The sequence below is a fragment of the Artemia sp. Qi Xiang Cuo genome, chromosome 14 (genome assembly GCF_049724085.1).
Source record: "Artemia sp. Qi Xiang Cuo chromosome 14, ASM4972408v1, whole genome shotgun sequence".
NCBI lineage: Eukaryota > Metazoa > Arthropoda > Branchiopoda > Anostraca > Artemiidae > Artemia > Artemia sp. Qi Xiang Cuo.
Window position 1 is genome coordinate 11,553,345 of NC_142807.1, and position 18,979 is coordinate 11,572,323.

At 34.4% G+C, this 18,979-nt stretch overlaps 1 protein-coding gene across 1 annotated transcript in view; it reads right to left on the reverse strand.

Moving 5' to 3' along the window:
* The window catches only part of Glg1 (Golgi apparatus protein 1), a 140,172-nt gene extending 121,806 nt beyond the window's left edge, over positions 1 to 18,366 (reverse strand). Inside the window, exons 1-2 of the mRNA XM_089100084.1 lie at positions 18,153 to 18,366; positions 3,560 to 3,598 (exon numbers count right to left, since the gene is read on the reverse strand). Coding sequence (XP_088956210.1) covers positions 3,560 to 3,598; positions 18,153 to 18,341 — 228 coding nt within the window. The 5' untranslated portion in view covers positions 18,342 to 18,366. The remainder of the gene's footprint in view (positions 1 to 3,559; positions 3,599 to 18,152) is intronic.
* Positions 18,367 to 18,979: the final 613 nt, after the last annotated feature.

The window sequence follows — 18,979 nt, forward strand, 5'->3', positions numbered from 1 at the left end:
AATAATGTTTAGATTTATACTTTATCACAGGCTGCGAAAAATATCCAAATATACCCTGCTGCAATGGACGAAAGCACTGGTAAAACCACTACACAGGGGTGGATTATGGCAACATGTTGGTAATTATCAACCTATTTCAAACAATTTAGTTTTTTTTCGAGAATTATGGAAAGAGTAATTATTTTTCGGGTTCTAAATTACTTTGAAAAAAAACATGTGGCATAAAGCACAGCATGGTAAATAAGCAGTTAATGGAAGTAATTAATAATTTTCAAAGATGACCAGTGTTTATACAGATGTCCAAATATACTCTGCTGCAATAGAAAAAAAAACATTGACAAAACACCTTCATAAGGGTGGGCTATGGTCAGGTTTCGGTAATTATCAAGCTATTTCAAACACTTCAATTTTTTCAAGAGTTATGGAAAGAGTAATTGTTTTATTGGGTCCAAAATTATATTGGAAAAAAATATATGGCATACAGCACAGCATGGTTTTCAATCAAACAGGGTTGGTAGATCATCATCTAATGGAAGTAGTTAATGATTTTCAAAAGATAACTGACTCGGCTCAAAAGTTTGATTGTGTTTATACAATTTTTGTAAGATATTAGAGAAGGTTTCAAAACCTCTACTGTTGACTTGAGGTGAGCCTTCATTAATGATTTGCTGCAGATAAACCAGCATAGCAGAATAAAACTTTTGCAGATGATGTAAAGCTTTATGGTGGAATCTCTTTCCCAGTTGATGCAGCTCTATTACAGGAATATTTTATGCATCAGTTAATTGGTCTTATAAAGATAACCAGGGGAAAATGATATGTGGCAAATTACCTATTAAGTGCAGTAGCAAACAAGGATTTCATTGTAGATTCTATCAGGGATATTGGTATTATTTTAGAAATCATCAGGAATTGGATAAACAAGCATCAGCTGCATCATGTAAAGCAAACTATTTTGCTTTGCATCAAAGGAATGTTCTAAAAATTTAAAATACGAAGCTTTACTACACCACATAAAACAATGACACAACCTATAATAAGGCTTATCTATCATTATTTCTATTATTCATATTGCCCGTCAAAAAAAGGTACAGTAGACGGAGTAATCACTAAAGAAAACAAAAAGAAAAAAAGAAGAAAAAGAAGGACACAAACATACATTGAAAATTCAAATACATGAAAAAAAAAACTCTTCATTACATTAATACGAAAAATGATGTTAACGAAAGGATGATAAAGGTTTCTTTTAAAATAGGAGAGAAATTTATCAATACTAATATTATTATTATTCATTTATTGCCCGTCAAAAAAAAGGTACATATACGGAATAATCACTAAAATAAAAAATAGAAAAAGAAATTCATTACATACATTAAATTAATACAAAAAAACTATTGTGAACAAATCGGTGACCAGGATGATTACTTTGAAAACGGGATAGAGGTTTATTAATGCTAATATTAGGGTCAGCTAGCTTATACAAATGAATAATTTTACGGTTTCTTATAATAAGGCTTATCTATGTGGTATCCGATTATAAAATCTGACTAACAGTTTATTGAAAACGTGCAAAGGTAAGCATCTAAATTTGTCCCCTATTTAAAATATTTAGGTCTCAGTAAGCCTAGTAGAGGAAATCACAACTTCATCAATATTTTACAGTAATACAAAATTGGGCAGTAAAAACTTCATTTTCAAACAAGTACTCTTCATGTGATTTATTTCGTCTGGCAAACGTTTTTAATATTTTACAGTAATACAAAATTGGGCAGTAAAAACTTCATTTTCAAACAAGTACTGTTCATGTGATTTATTTCGTCTGGCAAACGTTTTTAATATTTTGCAGTAATACAAAATTGGGCAGTAAAAACTTCATTTTCAAACAAGTACTGTTCATGTGATTTATTTCGTCTGGCAAACGTTTTTAATGTTTCTAAAACATCTATGCTCCAAGTTACGAGTTTAGTTTACTCGTGTATTCATTTATTAGCACCATGACCATTCAAAAGGGAGGGGGTGACCGGGGAAAGCTTCTCCGAAAGCTATTGCTGAGGGCGTCAGGGCTGGGACTTTTTTTTATGTTTGAGTCGAGAGAGGCGCCATAATTAATTTTGTCCTGGGCCAACCCTAGAAACAGCCCTGATTAGCACTTAATCTAATCAGCACATGTTGGTGTAGAGGCGTTGAATATGCTATCCAAATTTAAAAAAGAATTAATTTCGTTCCAAAAAAAAAAACATTCAAAATATTTATTGGGTAGATTAAAAAGTTGTTTAGTTGTTTTTTTTATTGTTTATTTAACTTTCTGCAAAATTTTCTGTAGATTAGGTATGAATCCTGTTTGATGTGACAGTCTTGTGAAGTGACTTATTTCTTTTCGTAGATTCCCTTATTGGCCGTTTATAGCCTCTGGTGTTTTGATAGTCCGGAATATCTGCATCCATTGTTTTATTCTGTTAATATATCAAGTCAAGTCAAAAACTTACATCTAACAATTAAATAAAAACCCTAAGAGTGACTTTCAAAGGCAACCTGAAATGGTATTCACATATGCAGTCTATCCTCCAAAAATATTCTGTCTACCTAAAATCGTTTGCATACACCGCTCGCTTAAACATCCAAATTTCTATTATGTATAGTCTATACTGTGTGTATTTCCAATCATGAACCAAATATGCTTATTCTTTTTGGCATCCAGTCAAACTGCTATCCAAACCAGAAAACCTGAAAATATTCAGAAGCAAGCATGTCAAATAATGCTTGGGGCAAATCACACATCCTATGAGGAGTGGGAACTACTTCAGAAGCTATTTGAAAGGTGCTACCGTCTTGCAATCCAGTTTGGAAAAGGATGCCTTAACTCTGATTCCCATTGCAAACTTTCACTAGATTTTCAAGAGCCACAAAGAAGTAGTCAGAATCAAAATCAGTCGCTTTTGGCCAAAAATACGAAGTGAGGAGCCCTCACTTTGTCATACCATTTCCTTTATTCCCAACCACAAAAGGCATGAAAACGGTGTCTATAAATTCTTTATTCCATAATTTTGGAAGCACTAAAATGATGAAATTCTTTAAAATTCTGTGTACAGTTTTGATATTTCATTGTATTGTGCATTATATTTACTTGTTATGTGACGTCTACTGATAACTATGTACTATTATGGTTGTTAAGAGAATTTATTATATATATATATATATATATATATATATATATATATATATATATATATATATATATATATAAAAATTATTTTTTATGTAACTAGAATACAATTTTTGTTATCAAACAATGGAGCAACTGACACCAACTAGTAAGCATCAAACCTTCATTTCTTTATTTCTATGGTACATATCAATCGATGAATCATTTTATTTATAACCCATCACAAAAATCTGGGCAGAGCCCAGAAAAAGACAGAATAAAAATCAAGAAAAACAAAAAAAAAGAAACAACAGAAATAAAAACACACACAACTACAAACAAGGGATAAACAGAAATGACCAAAGAAATGACCATATGCTTAAAAGTTATAAAGAGGTAGAGGAGAAGATTACTTACTGTGTTGCAAGGAGGCGAAAGATCCATATCATCTTCCTTCTGCAAAAGAGAAAAAACAAAGTAAGTTTTGGTAAAACCAAATTTTAACATTAAGCATAATGTAGGGTACTTTAATTTACTTGTTAGTCAGAGGACAAGTAAATTATATTACTGTAAAGGTAAATGTAAAATGGTCAGACACAGAGTGGTTTTGAGAATGTTCACTGCATGATTTGGGCAAGTAATTTTATCATATGGTATAAGCAAGATTAAGCCCTTCAGGACAAAGAAATAATTTATCTGGAGTTGTGACGTGTTCATTAGACAGACATACTCTTCTTTTATAAAATTTAGCATTTCAAAAATGCTGAATGCAGAAGATTCTATCATAGATAGTCTTGAATATCGATTTATAAATAGCATCAATACAATATATCTGATGACATTTTCATCAAAATGAATCTTTCTCTAGAGAACAAAAAGTTTTTAAGATACGTTTTGCATACCAAGTTCAAGAATAGCTTTTGTCCAAATACCTTGGACTAAATTTGTTAATTAAAATAAGGAATACCATTCCTATGAAATTTTGGGTGAAAATAGTCTAGAACAAAAAATTACAGCACAAATCAAGCAGGCTTGATCAATAGCAACATCAGTCCATGGGCTTCGAGTAATTATCCAAATTACATTTACGACAAGAATCAGTTCTTTATTTAAACATCAACTCAAAGAACATTTTTGTGAATAGTAGCCCATATTTATAGTTTACTTTAAGCTTATTTCTCCATATTTAATCTTTTATCCTTTTTTGTCCTCTTACTCTCTTTGTCCTTATCCATAAAAAGTTTACCTACATTTTTTCTTACAGCATTGAAAATAAAATAAATTAGAGTGAAATAAATTCTTGAACTGATGGATCTTTCAACAACTAATATCATTATATATCAAATATTCAATTTCATGTTGTTTATACTTTCCAAGACTGTTCAAAACGCATACAGTTTTCAGTAAAGCGCCAATGACGCAGTAGGTTCTAGACTTTTACAGTGAGAGAAGGAGGTAATACTCATGATCCTTGTTTACAATGATTTTCGGTAACTTTAAGCGTGATTTACACTTTTAGTTCATGATTCATTCGTTTTTAAATAGAGTTTGTTTATTTACTTAAGTTAATATATACTATATGTTTGTTTACATCGATTATTTTTTCAAATCCTGCTTGTTTTGGGTTTCATTTAAGCTTCAATAGCAAAATATTTTTTTTTCGTTTTAGGCTTAATTTTCATATTCAATCGAAGCATTACTCGCTTTAAGAGTTATTTATTCATTTATATTATTACTTGTTGTAGGTTTTTTCCTATGATTGTCTATTTAATTTCTGTTCGTTTTGGGTTTCATTTATTCTTTAATAGTAATTTCTGGTCATTTGAGTTTGAATTTTAACAGGTATTTGTATCTGTTGAGCTTAAGTTTAAAATGGCATTTACTTTTTTTGAAAACTTGTTTTTCGGAGTTTTTTTTAATTAATTTTTGTTCGTTTTTGATTGCAAAAAATTCAAGTTTTAAAAAATTAATTATTTCAAAATCAAACTTAAAAAAAGATCAAATCTTCATCGAAGTATCAAAACTGGTATCAAAGTAACAACATCAAAGTGAAAAAAGTTTCCCCCTTTGAAATGAGCCCCCTTTGAAGTTTATCCAACAACCCCTTCTATATGAAGTGCGTCTGGGAAAAAATAAATGGAGTGTGAGGGGAGGCTAGCCGCCCTCCGATGACTTTTTACTCTTAAAAAATGAATTACAACTTTCAATTTCCAATCAAATGAGCCCTCTATGCAGTTTATACGAGCATCCCTTCCATAACAACCATATATACCCCCAGGGTACAACTTATAACGCTTACCGCCATGTAGGGCTGTGTCGACACCAGAATTTTTTTTATCTAAACTTTCAACTATTTTTAACAAAACGTCTATCTAAAAATTTTTATCTGATGCATTTAGAGCGTGGATGGGGGCGGGGGGGGGGCTAGTTGCCCTCCAATCTCTTTCTAATCTTAAAAAGTAAGCAAGAACTTTCAATTTCCAATCAAATGAACCCTCCCAGAAGTTTATGCAAGCATCCCTTCCATAAAAACGATATATTCCCCTAGAGCATTATTTACAACGTCTGCCACCGGGCCATCGGAGGTTTCGTCAACACACGAATTTTTCTTATCTGACCTTTGAATTGTTTTTAATGAAATGGCTATTTTAAAAACATTTATCGGATAGGCTTGGGGAAAAATGGGTGTTTGTGTGTGGGGGGGGGGGGGCGGGGCTAGTTCCCATCGGATCTATTTTGAATCTTAAAAAGTGACTTAGAAATTTCAATTTCCAATCAAATGAGCCCTCTCTGAAGTTTATACAAGCATCCCTTTCATAAGAACCATATACGATCCCAGGACAACACTTCCAACGTCTACTCCCGGGCCTTGGGGCTTTGAGTTGACTCCGGAGTTTTTGCTAACTAATTTTTTAACAATTTTCAAAAAACTAGCTATTTCAAAATTTCGAGCGCATGGTTTTGGGACTAAAATGACATGGGGGAGAGGGGGCTAGGTGCCCTTAAATCTCTTCACTCTTAAAAAGTGAACTAGAACTTCAATTTCCAATCAAATAAGCCCTATAAGAAGTTTATACGAGCATCCCTTTCATAAGAACCATACATGCCCTTAGGGCATAACTTAGAACGCCTTCTGCCAGGTCCTGGGGGGTTGTATTGACACCGGAGTTTTTCTTATCCGACCTTTGAACTATTTTTTTTTTAACAAAATGTCTATCTCAAAATTTTCATCAGATGGGTTTGGAAAAAGAAGGCATGGGGGGGGGGCTAGTTGCCCACGGATATCTTTTGACTATTAAAAGTGAGCTCGAACTTTCAATTTCCAATCAAATGAGCCCTCTATGAAGTTTATACGAGTATTTCTTTCATAAGAACCAAATATGATATATGGCCCCCGGGCATAAATTACAATGCCTGCCCCCAGGCCCTGGGGGGGTGTGTCGACACCGGAGTTTTCGTTATCTGACTTTTGAACGATTTTTACTTAATGGTTATCTCAAAATTTTTATCGGATGCATTCGGAAAAAAAGGAGCGAGGAGGGGGGGGGGGGCTAGTTGCCCTCCAATCTCTTTGGACTCTCAAAAACTGAACTAGAACTTTCAACTTCCAATCAAATTACCCCTCTCTGAAGTTTTCACAAGAATTCCTTCCATAAGAACCATATATTCCCCTGGGCATAATTTACAAGGCCTGCCTTCGGGCCCCGGGAGGCTGTGTCGACCCCGGAGTTTTCGTTATGTGCTCTTTAAACTATTTTTAAAAGAATGGCTATCTCAAAGTTCTTATCAGATGGGTTTGAGAAAAAAGGACCTAGAGGGGGGGGGGGCTAGGTACCCTCCCATCTCTTTTGACTCTTAAAAAGTGAACTTTCAATTTCCAATCAAATGAGAATTCTTTGAAGTTTATATGAGCACTCCTTCCATAAGAACCCTGTTTGCCCACAGGGCATAACTTACAACGCCTGCCCCCGGGCCCTGGGGGGGTTGTGTCGACAAAGGATTTTTGTTAGATGATCTTTGAACTCTTTTTAACAAAATACCTATCTCAAATTTTGATTTGATGCATTTGGGACAAAAGGGTGTGGGGGAGGGGGCTGGTTACCCTCCAATGTCTTTTACCGCTTAAAAAGTGAGCTAGAACTTTCAATTTCCAATCAAATGAGCCCTCTCTGAAGTTTATACGAGCATTCCTTCCATAAGAACCATATAAGCCCCCAGGGCATAACTTATAACCCTCGCCCTGAAGACCTTGGGGGGGGGGGGGTTCTCGCTAAAAGATATAATTTCCACAACTTTCAACTACGTTGAACAAAATGGCTATCAAAAAATTTTGATTGGATTTGTTTGGGGAAAAGGTGGGCGTGAGAGGGGGATTAGTTGCTGTCCAATCACTTTTTACTATTAAACAGGGCACTAGCCCTTTGAATTTCCAATCGAATAAGCCCTTTTTGAAGTTTCTACGAAAAAGCTTATATGCCCCCAGGGCATACCTTACAACCTTTGCCCTGAGGTCTGTGGTGGGAGGGGGTGTCATTCTCAAAGACGTAATTTTCAGAATTTTCCACCCCGTCGAATATAAGGGCTATCTCAAAATTTTTATTGGATGTGTTTGGGGAAAATGTGGGCCTGAGAGGGGGGTTAGTTGCCCTCTAATCACTTTCGACTATTAAAAAGGGCACTAGCCCTTTGAATTTTAAATCGAATGAGCCTTTTTTGAAGTTTCCACGACAACGCTTTCTATATAAAAAACGTAGAACAACTTTTTACGTAGAACAAAATGGCTATCTCAAAATTTTGATGGGATGTGTTTAGGGAAATGGTAGGCGTGGAATGGGTGTTAGTTGCCTTCCAATCACTTTTGAAACTTAAAAAGGGCACTAGAGCTCTCGATTTCCAATCAAATGAGCCCCTTTTGAAGTTTTTACGATGACCCCTTCCATATGAAGTGCCTCTAGGGAAAAAAAAATAATAATAAATAAATAATAAAAGATTGGAGTCATATGACCTTTACTATAGGCAACGCTATAGCGTTGCCTCTGATCATATTTGTGTTTCTGACACTGCTTAAGAAAGTTTTATATTATTATGGCTATATATTTGACCATCGAGGGGGGATGCATTGCTGAAATTACAAATGTCAATATTTTTCCTCATTTTTTGTTTAATGGAGTTCTTTACTTTTCTTTGAAAAACTTATTTAGTGGAAAAAGTTTTTTTTAATTAATTTCTGTTTGTTTTATATTGACATAGTCTTTTCAGTGAAAAAGAAAATAATACTTTAAATCTTTTCGTTTTTTTAAGACTGTATAGTTTGGCCTGCTATTTATATGCCGGAGAAAAATTTTTCAGTAATTCCTAACAACATGCACCGTTTTGAAAATCTGGACACAAATAGTAGTGTTTAATTTAGTTGCATACCTCCTCTAGTTGACCTGAAATAGAAAAATTGATACCATTCGCAAAAAAATGTGTTTACTTTCTTTGATAGCTTGGATACACTTGCGCTATATTGATTTGGTTAAACTTTAAGAGCAGAAGTAGCCTCGAAAACTTGAATATAACACCCTCAGGCGTTCTTGGGATATTGCTGAGATATCTTATTGGGAATTAGCATTAACTTAGTGCATTTTGATTTAATCTTAAGGCAACATTTAGCTTTTAAACATAATGGGCAAATGGGAGGGTGGGCATAGGAGGGGGATTAGTTGCCCTCCAATCAGTTTCGACTATTAAAAAGGGCATCAGCCCTTTCTATTTTCAATCGAATGAGCCCTTTTCGAAGTTCCTACGACAACTCCTTCGAAACGAAGTGCCCTGGTCTAAACAACAACAACAACAACAAAAAATAATAAATTATACCCACATTGATCTTTACTATAAAAATGTCAAGCCTTCCAATCACTTTCGACTATTAAAAAGGGCTCTAGGCCTTTTGATTTCCAATCGAATGAGCCCTTTCTGAAACGACAACGCTTTCTAAAAACACCTTATATGCCCCTATGACCTAAATTACAACCCTTACCCTAAGGGCTGTTAGGGTGTTTGTCAGCCTCTAAGACCTAATTTCCAGAACTTTCAACCACATTAAACAAAATGGCTATCTCAAAATTTTGATTGGATGTGTTTGGGGAAATGGTGGGCGTGAAAGGGGCGGTAGTCGCTCTCCAATCACTTTCAACTATAAAAAAAATGGCACTAACCCTTTCAATTTCAATTCAAATGAGCCCTTCTGAAGTTTCTACGACAACATTTTCAATAAAAATCTTATATGCCCCAGGGCATAACTTACAACCCTTGCCCTGGGGGATGGGGGGGGGGGGGTGTCATCCTCAGAGACCTAATTTCTAGAACTTTCTACTACGTTGAACAAAATGGATATCTAAAAATTTTGATTGGATGTGTTTGGAGGAAAGGTGGGCATGAGAGGGGGTTAGTTACCCTCCAATCAGTTTTGACTATTAAAAAGGGCACTAGCCCTCTCAATTTCCAATTGAATGAGCCCCTTTTGAAGTTTTATGACAACTCTATCTATAAAAATCTTATATGCCCCCAGGGCATAACTTACAACCTTTGCTCTTGGGGCTCTGGGAGGTTTGTCATCATTAAATACATATTTTCCAGAACTTTCAACTACGTTGAACAAAATATCTGTCTCTAAACTTTAATCGAATGTTTTTGGGGAAATGGTGGGCGTGAGAAGGGGGTTAATTACATTCCACTCACTTTCAACTATTAAAAAGGGCAATTTCAATTTCCAACCAAATAAGCCTTTTTTTAAATTTCTACAACAACTTTCTATATAAACTTTATATGCCTCCAGGGCATAACTTACAGCCCTTGCACCGAGGGCTCTGAGAGGGTTATCATCCTAAAAGACCTAATTTCAAGAACTTTTAACTACCTTGAACAAAATAGATATTTCAAAATTTTGATTGGATGTGTTTGGGAAAATGGTGGGCATGAGAGTGTTAGGCGCTCTCCAATCACTTTCAACTATTGAAAAAGGCACTAGTCCTTTCAATTTCCAATTGAATTAGCCCTTTTGAAGTTTCTATGACAACGCTTTCAATAAAAACTTATAAAAGATTAAAGTTAAAACTAGAAAACCAGAATGGGTTTTGGACCCAGAATTATAAGTTGTAAAAAAAAAGCTAAGTTTTGGCTACGAATATGGGTGTCTTGCGGTCGGCCAAATCGAGGAGTTGTCTTTGATTTGAAGCAAAGTACCAAGCATGCTTATAAAAAACGTTTACGGCAGTCTAGGGTATCTAGTTTTGATTTTCCTGCGTCAAGAAAGGAGTGGTCTCATTTTCTGAATTCGGATAAACTTAGTAGTGAGTTTTCTGAAAGTCCTATAGCAGTTCATACTTGGGTGTTGTATTATAATGATATTTTTGGCAAGGTGAACTGGGAAGTTGAAAAGCTTTTTAGTAACCTTCTCGAGTTGTGTTTGCCTAAACATATTTCTTAGAGTAATGTATTACTAGTTTCTACTGTTGATATTGGTCAAGCTGTTAAGAACATGCAATCTAGCTCTGTTGATCAAGACGGAATTTCTTCTTATCATCTAAAAGTAGTTTGCCCAACTTTGATAGATCACCTTCAGCTACTGTTTCAGATGTGTTTATCTACTTCTATGGTTCCTGACAGTTTTCTCTGTAGCACAGTCACCTCGGTTTTGAAGCATGGAAAAACTTTGTCAGAGTGTAGTTCTTATCGACCAATTACTGTTTCATGCAATCTTAGCAAAATTTCTGAATATATTCTTCTCTCTTTCATTTCAGAAAGTGTTAATTTTGGTGGAAACCAATTTGGCTTTCAAAAAAGGCTGGGATGTCAGCATGCCCATTGTGTTCCGGCTTCCCTCCTGTTGCAATCTGTTAATAATAAATCTCTTCTTCATATCTGTGCTCTAGATCTTTCAAAAGCTTTCGATATTATAGTCCACTCACATGCACTCTATTCACTTTTTTCCAACAATATTAACCTTTCTATTGTTGTTTGTTACAGTACTGGTATTCTAACTCACTGATATTCTAACTACAGTACTGGTATGGTTCCCGACAGTTTTCTCTGTGGCAGTCACCTTGGTTTTGAAGCATGGAAAAACTTTGTCAGAGTGTAGTTCTTATCGACCGATTACTGTTTCTAGCAATCTTAGCAAAATTTCTGAATATATTCTTCTCCCTTTCATTTCAGAAAATGTTAATTTTGGTGAAAACCAATTTGGCTTTCAAAAAAGGCTGGGATGTCAGCATGCCCATTGTGTTCTGGCTTCCCTCCTGTTGCAATCTGTTAATAATAAATCTCTTCTTCATATCTGTGCTCTAGATTTTTCAAAAGCTTTTGATATTATAGTCCACTCACATGCACTCTATTCACTTTTTTCCAACAATATTAACCTTTCTATTGTTGTTTGTTACAGTACTGGTATTCTAACTCACTGGTATTCTAACTACAGTACTGGTATGGTTCCCGACAGTTTTCTCTGTGGCAGTCACCTTGGTTTTGAAGCATGGAAAAACTTTGTCAGAGTGTAGTTCTTATCGACCGATTACTGTTTCATGCAATCTTAGCAAAATTTTTGAATATATTCTTCTCTCTTTCATTTCAGAAAGTGTTAATTTTGGTGGAAACCAATTCAAAAAAAGCTGGGATGTCAGCATGCCCATTGTGTTCCAGCTTCCCTCCTGTTGCAATCTGTTAATAATAAATCTCCTCTTCATATCTGTGATCTTGATCTTTCGAAAGCTTTTGATATTATAGTCCACTCAAATGCACTCTATTCACTTTTTTCCAACAATATTAACCTTTCTATTGTTGTTTGTTACAGTACTGGTATTCTAACTCTTTTATTTGGGTAAAATGTAATGGAGTATTTTCTGATTCAAAGGTGCTTCTTTGGAGTGGGATCTGTCAAGGTGGTGTGCTTTCTCCAACCATTTTTAAGTTATGTATTGCTCCTATTCTTTCATCTTTGCCTTCGACTTTCATTTCTCAGGGAATTGACTTCTCGTATCTTGCTTATGTGGGCGATATTCTCCTTGTCATTTATTCTAGGTCTGGACTCTCACACGCTGTCAGCTGGATCTCAGACCAGTTCAGATGGATTGGGCTTATGTTGAACATTGATAAGTGCGAATATACTTCATTTAATTTGAGTGTGAGTCTGCCGCTTAACTGTGGTTTTTTCTCTATTCTCTGTCTCTTCTTTTTGCTGGCTTGGTCTTCACATTACTAATAATCTCAAAACACTTCAGGCTCTGACAGTTTCTAATGCAAAAAAAAAAAAAAAAAAAAATTCAGATAGGATATTCAAAAATTGTTGCAAATAGAAAAGGTCCAATAAAAAAGCGCTTGGGAAATTATATTCTTTATTTTGTGATCATTCTATTCTTTTTTTATCTGGTTTTCTTCCAATTCTGAAGCCTAAAGACATGAAATCTATCTGGACTTATTATTTCTTGGTACCTTTTGTGCCTCCCTCCGTGGTTCCAGAACCGGCATCTAATATCGCGATTTGGCCTCCCTGATTTACGGGAAAAAGTGACTGTGCTTGCGGGAAAACTGTCGTTATCTGCAGGTCTTACTGCGCACCATAATTTACGTTGTTTTATGTATATAATTGTTAAATGTGCGAGTTTGCTCTTTTTTTTTCTTGATGTACTCTGCTTCTTTTTTTATAAAGGGTAATAAATAAATTATTATTATTATTATACTCCACCTTCGCTCACGCGCAATACCAATGTACACATCACAAGAGGCGTATGGAAAAACCTGTTTTTTTTTGTCCAACCACTAGCAACTAAACTAAGGTTCTGACGTATATTCCCAGGGTCATTACATGCTGTATCAAATATGTTTCATGTTTGGAAAAAAAGACGCTACAGTCTACATTGAGTAGTACTAGTAAATGTGTTAGTAATATTAAATGACTCTACAGAGGACTATCTATTATGTGTTTATGAGACATTACTTCCTATTGAATTTATGTTTTGACCTATGATGCAATAACCAATGTTTTCTAATCAAGAGGTTTCAAAGAACAGGCTGGTGTGATAATTATTGCTGGTGGACTTGCAGGTTATATATTATGGGCATCAATTTAGACATTAGATGTACTAAAGTCAAAACTTCAAGCACAGACAATCCAATCAATTCAAAGTAAAAGGATATTGGCCTCATTCACTGTGCTATCTCATGTTGCAAGGCAGATTGGTATACCATTTTCAGTTGAGGATTATTGATGATGATGATGATTAAAGTATTTCCAAGAAAATTCTGCCATGTTTTGGGCATATAAAGCTTCTTTGGATTTATTCAATTAGTTTATATTTCTCAACTATTGTTTCTGCAGAAACTTGTTACAAGGAATGAAATACACAACATCAGGGGTGTAATTTGCTATGAGACAGGGCGGGCACCTGTCCCTCCCAGACCCCAGTCTCTCAAATCTCCTCAAAACTAAGATATAGCTAAGCCTGCATTATTCAAGCATCTACAGAAATAGTTGGGTTTTCTTTAGCATATCTTTACCTTTACTGCACTATATGGCTCATTTTTCAGTTTTCATTGTTATTTTCACTTAGTAATCAGGGAAAATTGGCTCCAGCTTTGCCCCTCCCCCAAAATTTTGACGAAATTACATCCCAGCACAACACTACCCCTGAAATTGAAACACATGCTCAAATCTTGTCTTACTGGTAGAAGTATTGTGCTATTGAAAATTTATTTAGTACCATATAGGCCTATATAATTTAGGCTATATATTTGTCTGTTAAGGGGGAAGGTGGTGTGAAGCAAAGCAATGTGTTCTTGGGAATGCTGTAAATAAGTGTTTTAGGATGTTTTCAGAATTTTATAGTGTTTCCTTATAGAGAACTGAAGCCCTAAATATTTACAACAGTCTAGTACCATCAGATTCCTTATTTCATACTATTTCCAAATACCATAGTTATTTTTCTGGAAATCCAGCCTAATTCCCTCCCCTGTGATGGTTCCAAATATGGCCCTATGAATAGCCCATAGATCACAAAAACTATCAGAAAAACCTAAAACAGTAAAATTGCTAGGCCTATGGTCTTTACATTATTCTGCATGTTACTATTAAGCTATTTTGATTATCATGTTCCCTTCTATTGTTGTCCATGTTTCAGAATTATTTCACAATAAAGCTATTTATATTCATATTTATATTGCTCTCACTCAGACAAAACTAAATTTCATCACCACTGTAAGAATAAGAAACTCATTTAAACAAGAAAGAGAGACACTATTACAAGATTTAATACAAAAGAGAAATACATAATTAGGGCTTTATATGGGACCATTGGTGGGTTGGGGCACAGGTTAAGGTATACTATTAAGTGGCTCTCTGGTCAGACATGATAGAACAAAAACATTTTTAGACATTTTAGAACAAAGACATATTTAGACCTGCTAGAACAAAGACATGCTAGAGAGACATTTTTAGATTGTTAATTTTCAGTTCACTTTTATGGTTTTGTTTGTGTTTTTGAAAGTTCATTCCCAGATATACCCAGTTTCACAATAAAAACTAATAATAAAGGTCTAGAATAGTGGCTCTTCAGAAGGAGACATGGTAGAGCAAAAACAGAGACACTTTTAGATTGGTAATTTTTGGTATTTTTACAGGTCTGTTTACTTTTTTTTGACAATTCATCCCCAGATCCCCTCTAATGATCTTGTATAGTCCTAGGCTATTCCAATTTTTTTTTAAATATTATGCTAATTTTTTATTAAATATACTAGGGCCATAAAAAACTATTAGATGGATGGCTAGGGGCAAATTTAGAAAAATATGAACCAAACCATAAAAATAACAATAAAATTAGCAGTCTAAAAGTGACTGTCTTTTTGTTCTAGCATGTCTGCCTCTGAAGAGCCATTCTAGACTATTAACAAACTAAACAAAAAAAATTTAGTTTTTTACACAGTCTAGGGCTATAGGAGACAATTAGGGGGGAAGAGGTATGAATTGAAAAAAACAACAACATGAAAATGAATATAAAATCAGCACTCTAAATGTATCTTTTTTTTCTTGTTCTAGCATGTCTCTTGTAAAGGTCTAGAATAGCAGCTCTCAACAAGGAGAAATGGTAGACAAAAAAGAGACATTTTTAGACTGTCATTTTTTTTGTTCATTATTATAGTCTTGTGTAAATTTTTGACAATTCATCTTCAGCACACCTCTACTGGTATAGTAGAGCCATAAACTTTATACAAAACTAACCAGTAATGATGGGACTTTTACTTCAAAATATACAGCAAACTTCAATGAATCATAATTTTTTTTACCCTGTTTTAATCTGTTTTTGAATCAGTTTTTACAAATTATTTTGTTAGTTTTTGGTAAATATTTATATCTCACATAATTTAGTTAGGATGAAATTTTATGCCCTTTGCAATTTAACAATTGCTTCTGGGGGGAAATTCTATTTTGAGCCCTTAAAGGGGCTCAAAGGGCTCAAAACAGCCCATAGAAGCCTAGCCAGAAGTTTAAAAACCTGTTTCTAAGAAAATTTGAAGAAATTTTAAATACAATTTTGCAGGAACTTATAAAGAGCCTGAAACTCCTTAAAAATGATGTCACAGCAAGACATTAACATCAATATTGAGGGGTTTCAGAAAGAAATAATTGACATTCTTGAATCAGCTATGAACATTATTATTTTTCAACTAGTTTTTTTTTTTTTACAGACATAGTCTATTTGTAAAATTTTGGCTACTATGGGCTGTTTTAAGCTCCTTGGAGGGCTCAAAATATAATTTCCTCAGGAAGGAAAGAGCATAAAAAAGGCATCAATTTCAACCCAGCTATAATATGTAAACATGTAAATGCTTGTTAATTTCAAACATAGCCTTAGGCTATATAAGACCATTAGAAGGGTGAGGTGAGGATGAATTGTCAAGGACATGAATACAACCATAAAAATGAACAAAAAATTAGTAATCTAAAAGGTACTTCCTTGTTAGCTAGAACACACAAGACACTGTATAACCAACATGACACAAAAAACTGGTCAAGAAACTTCTTTATACCAGACAATTAGCTTTGGCTTGGTTAGAAAATACACTGTAGCTATATTTTATTTAAATATTTAGTTGGTATGTTCAGGTTATGTATTTAATATATGCTATGCTTTATCCCACCTCTCCTAATGGGTAAATATATAGCCCAAATTTGTTTCTAAACTATTATATTTTTATTATACTTAAGTATATTTCATTGTGATTAACCTAACTTAAATTCTTGAGTGTATTCTAGCTAACAAGGAAGTACCACTTAAAAGTATCTTTCTTTTCATCCTAGTATGCTGCCTTCTGAAGAGCTGCTATGCTAGACCTTAACCCTGTCTCCTTCATGAGAGGTGCTAGGCTATTATGAACCTTTACCAGCAAAAACTTTCACAGAAATAGCATAAGATGGGGAATCTACAGGTACTACTTTTATTAGCATGTTTAGTAAAATTGTAGTTTAGGTATTTTTTGCTATCTTGGAAAGGGGTTAGGTTAGGAAAAAGAAACTTTCAGCAATGAATCCACAACCAAAAACATACATGGGAAGGTATTACCAAGCTTCCATGTTAACCCTCTTCTGATTTCTAAGTCTTAGAAATTACCCTACTTTACAGGTCTATACCTATTGAAGTTTTGACTAAAGAGCATTTTACCCTGATTGTCAATTATCAGTTTCTTTTTCTCTAGGTTTAGTTCTGAAAAATGCAATTCCTGTCATTTGAGTAAAATTTTGGCTTTATGTTTTTTCTAAATTGAGGAGATGGATTTGTGCATCTCTGAAACCTCATAAATTGGGATTGAACATAGTTGTGAAGCTGAAAACAATTTTTGTTGCACATCATTGAAGCAGAAGATTCATAACACAAATATTTATGATGGCCATCAAAGGTCACTGCCCTCTAGAGGGAGAAGGAATGGAGGTAGGTACTTCAAAATACCTTCCCAGGATATACTTTAGTCTGTAGACCCATGCCTAAAAGTTTCATTTTCCTAACCTGACCCCTTTCCAAGTGAGCAAAAAGTAGCTAAACTAGAATTTTACTGCATGTTTCCTTTAAAAGATGCAAAGCACTAAATATTTGGGTAAATATTGCAGAGTTCATATTATTGACCTAAAAAAAAGTAAATGTACTACTTGATTCCTTTTTTATGCTCTTTCCAATTATAATAATCACTTTTGCTGCAATTGAATTATACCCCCCCCCCCTTCTATACATACCAATTCAAGGTAGACTATATATTTGCACATTATGGAATATGGGGGGGGGGTGTTATAAAGTTTAAATTTTACTTTTCATTTGCATCAGAAATAAAAATAATACCTCCCCCACCCCCTAATGTGCAAATATATACCCTGAATTGGTATATATAGGGGGGGATACCACCAGATGGCTAATTTGACAGTGTATATATATACAAATCTTTAAATTAGCCAACCATTATTAGAAGCCTAGGAATAAAGCTGGACATAAGGAAACATATTAAGAAAACAATTCTTACTCCAGAATATACAGAATAATCCTAGTTAACACATTTTGCAGGGGGAGAGCCTTTATCTTCACTTCTTTCCTTGTTTTTCCAGTTTTTCTAAGAAACCCATGAATTTTTTAGAGCCCATATATTTACAGACTATATAACCCCACCCCTCTAATGTGCAAATATATAGGCTACCTAGAATTGCATCCTTAATCTAAATATAATATCCATTTGCATCATAAATGAACTTTATTCCCATATTAGCCATATTGTTGATGTCCCTGGTATGTTCATTTTATTCATAAGCTAATAATAAGAACTGCAAAATATTTACCATGGGATGGGGGTTAAATTCATGTGCAGCAAGTGATTAGGCTGGGCTATTATATTTGGCAAGAGAATAAAAAAGGCATCTAGTGGTATGTTTACGTTATTTGTAGATGAATAATATGAACAGCTCAATATTTGCCCTTTCTTTACATATCTAGCTTACCTTAAACTCCTGAAGACAGTCTAACACTGCAAGATTGCTTAGTGTCCCTTTCCCAACTAAACCTTCACATAATCTCTGCACATCTTCCTTGCATTCTTTTGTCTCAGCAATTTGTGGGCCAAAAACATCCGCATCAATTTTAGTGATAAGAAACAAGGCGAAAATGTAGTACATACTTGACTTTCTCATTCCTCTGGATTGGTCATGCCTTGTGCACTTCAAAATTTGCTTTCAAAAAGCAAATAAAGAAATCCCTATGTAATTTAGATTTAACTCTTAAAAGCTGCATCTAGATTTGACCTTAAAGCAGCATAGATAATGGACCTTTCTACATATTAAATGAAAAAAATATTTTTTTAACTGAAAGTAAGGAGTGACATTAAAACTGAAAACGAACAGAAATTATTCCGTACATGAAAGGGCCTGTCCCCTCCTCAACGCCTCGCTCTTTACGCTAAGATTTTTTATTGTTTTAAAAAATAAAGTTGTGAGACAGAGTCAAACCTTAGCCTTAAAATCGAGGCGTTGAGGTCAGAAGAGCCCCTTTCACAAACGGAATAATTTCTATTCGTTTTAAGTTTTAATGTTGCTCCTTACTTTCAGTTAAAAAAAACTTGTTTTTTTTATTTCATTTCTGAACGTTTTTGAATTAATGCAGCTTTGATTTTGGCTAACCGTATATAAATAATTAAAACGAAATTTGCATAGCTAAATGGCTATCTCGAAATTTTGTTCTGACGTAACTTACGAATTAACTTATGTAACGAACTTCTATTTTGTATATTTTTATTAAGTATATTAGGGAGTTTGCCCCCTAATCAATACCT